Raw genomic sequence first — 4366 nt, forward strand, 5'->3', positions numbered from 1 at the left:
CAGATAATTTCTTATCTTTTCTTTTCTTCTTTTGTGCCAACTGGATTATTGGTACAATCCGCTCTTTTTATATCCAATTAATTACTTTTCCCCGTCTCCTCTACCATCCACGCCAAAGAACTCTTGACTTTTTTTCCATAAAACTATCGTTACAGCACTATCATCATTCGAATCTCATGACTTAACGACGACATAAGGGCAACGCCACGGCTCGCTGCCTATATCCATCGATAGCTATCATCATAATAACGATAAAATGGGTGCAAGTTCAGCGTTACATTTAATGGCCCGGGCAGAACTTTACGGTGGCTCAGAACCTGCGTCGACCTTCCTGAAAGATGTACAGAGTTCTGAGAACAACACAGTCGCGGAGGGGATCATAGAAAGCTTGGTGTTTGCAGAAAGCAAATCGGTCCGGACATCGACTATCATCCTAGCAGCCTTTAATGTACTAGCTTCTTTCGCCACGGCAGCCAGTATTCTTTACGATTGTTACTGGGCATCGAAACGATGCAACCCGAAATTTAAAGCTTCGTATGTTATGGATAAATCGCATTATTGTGGCAGGATGACTAACGCGTGCTAGAAAATTCTGCGTTTCCATGATTCACCCAGCGGAAACTTTCCCTTTGGTATTATCTATTGGTATTGTAATTCAAGGAATTGTCTTCGCTACAGTTCAAGGAGAAGGACTTCATTCATTATTTACATTTGGATGCGGTACAATCGCTCAATTCATGTGGATTGGTACGTTTTATCTAGTGCTAGGAAACTTTTTGATACTAATAATGGTCAGCTCTTTTCATTGTTCCATATATTCAACTTGTTTTCGGACTCGAATGTGCTATACGATCTTTGAAGAAAAGCCCTTTTCAACCAAGAGGAAAATTCGATGTGTCGATATGCTTAGGAACAATTGTATTGATGTTGGTTGCCACCTGGATTCCAACAAATCTCTTTCCACAAAAGAATAGATGCTTTGCTTCATTGGTATGGTTCGTATCAAGATATGGAACCTTTGGGCTCAGTGTGTATTCCGCCGTTGCCTGTCTCCTAATTATCAGTGCCCTCACTATATTTGTCAGACTATCCAAGACAACCTTGGTGGAGCGAAATCAAAGAATTGCAGCATCTCGTATGGTGTATTACCTTGTTATAGGTGTCGTATCATTGGTAAGTCTATCTGATCAATCTGCATTCAACATAGCTAAAGATTAACAGGGTTTTGTGATCCCATACTTCGTTTCCCAAGCAATCGGACACGGTAATTTTAAGCTAGCCATGATGGCAACTGTGGTCCTCAATTTGTCCGGTCTGATGAACGGTTTACTCCACTTATTCTTACGGTCGAACACTGCAACAACATCATTTGGACCAAGAGGCAGGTCCTGGCCTAGTAATAAGCATGAGATCAAAATGTGGGGGCCAAATGAATTGGCATTCAGCGACCAAATAATGGATCCTGTTCCAGCGCCAATATCTCCAAGATCAGGATTGGTAAGTCGAGCTGAAAGCCAGAAAAGTTTGATCACTTCCTCGGACAAAAGCAACTTCATTGGTATGGCCGACTTGTCTGTTCCACAACCATCCACTTATTCACCGACGAAGCCAAATTCTCTGCGCTCGAATTACGTTACCCAAATGTCATGGGTACCAACTCCTCCTACTCCTACCGAGCATTTCCCTTCAGAATATTTGAGAAAACAATCATACTCTCTTTTCCCAACACCAGCTCCCGATAGCCCTGAAACATTAGCACCTTCACATGTGAATAGATCTGCCTTGGAATCAGTATATGATATTAGCGATCTTTCGGATCTGGTACCACCTCCAACACTTCACGGCAAACTTGGACATAGAAGAGGCTCTTCGGTTTCTTCGTCAGCAACAGTTCAAATTGGTATTCGTTTCTCGCAAGCACCACCTCCTCCAGCCGTTCCTAAGTCTCTGCCTCTCGCCCTCCCAGCAACAACCTACGAATTTACTGCACTTCCTGCGACTACCTTTCAAGCTCCTGCCCTCCCATCAATTGCCTACTCTCCTACATCAAAAGTCAATCCCGCCTCTAAGACTATGAATGCTCCATCTAGAGCTCATCTCCCTCCAATACAGACAAAGAACTTCACTAGAAATGCCATTCCAATCCCACCTCGCTCGCCATTCCGACCTTCCCCTCTCGCCAGTACAAGCATCACCACTCAACGACAACAATCCCCCGCCATGCCATATTCACCTCGCTCTATCCCACCGCAACAATCTCCATCCTCTGTCAACAAGACCCTCCCAATGGTTCCAAAACCCTCAACCCCAAAACAGCCAGCAATTGAACGCTTAGAAGACTCTGATGCAATATTTCAACTGAGTCCGACTGTTTATGCACCACCAGGAGACTCGCCTCAGCGAAAAGGTTCCGTAAGGACCATCCCCACTGGATCGGATTCTAACCGTCGGCAGTCAAGACTGAGACAGGGAAGCAATGGTCAATGGATATGACTGGTCTTTTCTTTTGAGCGTCGTCAATGATTAAATCGAGTATTGTTTGTACAAAGGAGTAGAGGCAAAGAAAATAAGGATGGAGTCACTTAGGCACGGGAGTTCTTTTGGATTTAATGATACCAGCTTGTTTGGTTTTTCATGTATTACATTTCATTTGTGTTTATTATTAGGGTCTTTGGTTATGGAGGAATTAGAACGTGGGAGGTTGAGATTATGATTGTTTCATGTGGCGTTTATATACTGTGTTGTATCACTACCTACGACAGAGACCTGCAAGTTTTCCCGGAAGCGGTGGATATCTCTTTTGTTGCTTATTATAAACGCCTCTTGTATTCTAAGGTTCTAGAGCGAGATAGACTTTCCTTACTACTAGAGTCTGTGGCATCGGCTGAGGAACATAGTCTGGAGAGGATCACATTCAATGTTTCTTTCTTAGAAGATACGTATGAAAAGCGCGTGGTGGTAAAAAGACAAGGAGATGAGATTCACGATGATATAATGAACTTGGTGGAACAGAAAGTACCGAGTATTGTACTGTATTGTAATTCTTTTAGAGAATTGGTCGTTATGAGATGATACTACTCGGTTCCCATACTACTTTCTAAATCCCCTTGACAATATTCTTTAACGTACAAAATTTACCAAGTTCATCACCCCCTCATTCTCCTATATTTCGAAACTCTCAGATCCAGTAGCAGTAGTATACTAAAATACACCAAACCGCAAAATCATCCAAATATTAGTCTTCCATCCGATAGGTGAGATCAGACATCCACTACCCATAGCTCTCATAAACTATCTATGAAAATATTAGATTGCGAATCCAGAATTCTTCGCGACTCGGACGGAATTGGTCTTAGCTCCCCATCGTGTTTCTTCCCGACGTTGTTTCATCTTTTGACTTTTCTCTCTGACTCGAGGTGAGTGCGGGAAGGAAAGAGATAGAGGACTTGAAGGCAAACTTTGAGTCTGCGAATGGGATTAATGTGGAGGAAGATTTAGTTGCGATAATTAGCTTAATTAGATTTTATTTATATCTAATTGAGAAATGATAATACTCATTCATATATTACAAAATTACAAAATCACACAATCTCATTTTTTTTTAACTTTATTCCTATCATTCTCCAGACGCCGCCGATCCCCTTCTACAAATCTTCTCCCATCCTTCTCGACTATTCCAGAATCCCAATTCCTTCCATCCTTCTACCCCGATTACAAATTTCCAAATATAGAACCCCCCTCCCGCATCCATAACGCTCCTAACGTCCACAGATGTCGATCTCTTGCAGCCCTATGCTGAGTAGACTAATTACTTCTTCTTTTCCTCTACCGGTATTGTTGAGATCTCGTCTCGAGTTCCCTTTTGTGGAATTGTGGAAGTGAATAATGCAGGGGGCGGGAGGGGGTGGATACTAGGAGAGGGGGTGGACTATAGAACGGTGAATGGATGGTGAGACGGGGGTGGTTTGAGATGGGGATTTGAAGATTGGCGAGGAAGGGTTTTGTTTTCGTGTGTTTTTTGCAAGGGAGATGTGGGTTATGGGGGGATGGCAGATGTGGACAAGAGGCGAGTGGACTGTGGGTTTAGAAAGAAGGGGGGAAGATTTGTGTGTTGATGAATAGGAATTAGTAGTATAGGGGATCGTTGTTGATCGGTTGAGTTGATTCTATCTTTTATTATGGATGGTTCTTTGCCTCACGTAGCGATATGGAAGTATTGATCTTTCATATTTTCTGGTGCGTTCTGGTAAAATTGGAACTTGAACCCTTTACCTCTATCAGAAGGTAACTTTTAGGTTGGTTCTATGGCCTGTCTATTACTGCAGAAGACTTGGATGAGAAGTGCTGCAAGCTGTTGCGCCCATAT

General features: G+C 42.8%; 1 protein-coding gene across 1 annotated transcript; it reads left to right on the top strand.

Moving 5' to 3' along the window:
* Positions 1-256: 256 nt before the first annotated feature.
* On the top strand, positions 257-2493 carry EAF01_008921 (uncharacterized protein; the record flags this gene model as incomplete). Its single annotated transcript, XM_038917177.1, has 4 exons — positions 257-534; positions 587-747; positions 797-1173; positions 1222-2493. The coding sequence occupies 4 exons, from the start codon at positions 257-259 to the stop codon at positions 2491-2493; spliced, it is 2088 nt and encodes a 695-aa protein (XP_038767571.1).
* Positions 2494-4366: the final 1873 nt, after the last annotated feature.

The sequence above is a fragment of the Botrytis porri genome (genome assembly GCF_014898465.1).
Source record: "Botrytis porri strain MUCL 3234 chromosome Unknown BPOR_012, whole genome shotgun sequence".
NCBI lineage: Eukaryota > Fungi > Ascomycota > Leotiomycetes > Helotiales > Sclerotiniaceae > Botrytis > Botrytis porri.